The sequence below is a fragment of the Apaloderma vittatum genome, unplaced genomic scaffold, assembly GCF_000703405.1.
Source record: "Apaloderma vittatum isolate BGI_N311 unplaced genomic scaffold, ASM70340v1 scaffold33670, whole genome shotgun sequence".
NCBI lineage: Eukaryota > Metazoa > Chordata > Aves > Trogoniformes > Trogonidae > Apaloderma > Apaloderma vittatum.
Genome location: NW_009696828.1, coordinates 9,746 through 10,485, shown reverse-complemented (window position 1 = coordinate 10,485; position 740 = coordinate 9,746). Strand labels below are relative to the sequence as shown.

Sequence of the window (740 nt, the reverse complement as noted above, 5' to 3'; positions counted from 1 at the left end):
CACAGCCTTGAAGGAAGTTGTTTGACCACAATGCTCCCCGGGGGGGCTCAGTTCCCATCCAGAGTCCAGGTGGCAGCAGGGTGGGCAGTCCGGCGCTGTCCCCGGAGCACAGAAGCTCAAAAGCCCCGTGCTGGGCTTCTCCATCGCCCGCGTGCGTCCGATCTTCTACGTCGGGACAGCAGCCTCCAAGCTGCGCCGGCTGTGTCGGAGCTTGCGTTTGCTGCTGTACAGGGCCATTTCTTCAAGTGCTGATGAAGTAGGTGTTGATGAGTGACGTGTTACTAACATTTCCTCTTCCTCTGGCTGCCCATCCTGCTCCTGGGGAACTGTGCAGACAAGGAAAGTTAAGGTTTTAAGAGAAAGTGTGAGGGTAATGATACACAGCACAGACGCAGGGGTACCCACATGCAGGATCTGAGACGGCATCGAGCCCTCAGGGATTTACGGTCACCTCATGCCCAGAACTTCTGGGAGATCTGTACCTTGTGTGCTGACGCTACTGTGGGTTCTGGGAGGGAAGTCACACGTGTGAGCTGCCCCTAACACCCACGAGTCACCGGAAAGTATTAGAAGTGCCAGGCCTGAGGGAGAATCAAGAACACCAAAAGGACTCAGGTGTGTGCCAGTGCTCTGAGCATTTCACTGGTTTCTACCAAGTAGAATCATCGAATCCCAGAGTGTCTGAGGCTGGAAGGGACCTCAGAGCTCATCTGATCCAACCCCCTTGACCAGCCCAGGGG

The 740-nt window shown here is 55.8% G+C and overlaps 1 protein-coding gene across 1 annotated transcript in view; it reads right to left on the bottom strand.

Moving 5' to 3' along the window:
* Nucleotides 1–81: 81 nt before the first annotated feature.
* LOC104279176 (protein scribble homolog) overlaps nucleotides 82–740 on the bottom strand; it is a 9,886-nt gene continuing 9,227 nt past the window's right edge. Inside the window, exon 5 of the mRNA XM_009876372.1 lies at nucleotides 82–326. Within this exon, the coding sequence (XP_009874674.1) occupies nucleotides 166–326 (161 nt within the window). The 3' untranslated portion in view covers nucleotides 82–165. The remainder of the gene's footprint in view (nucleotides 327–740) is intronic.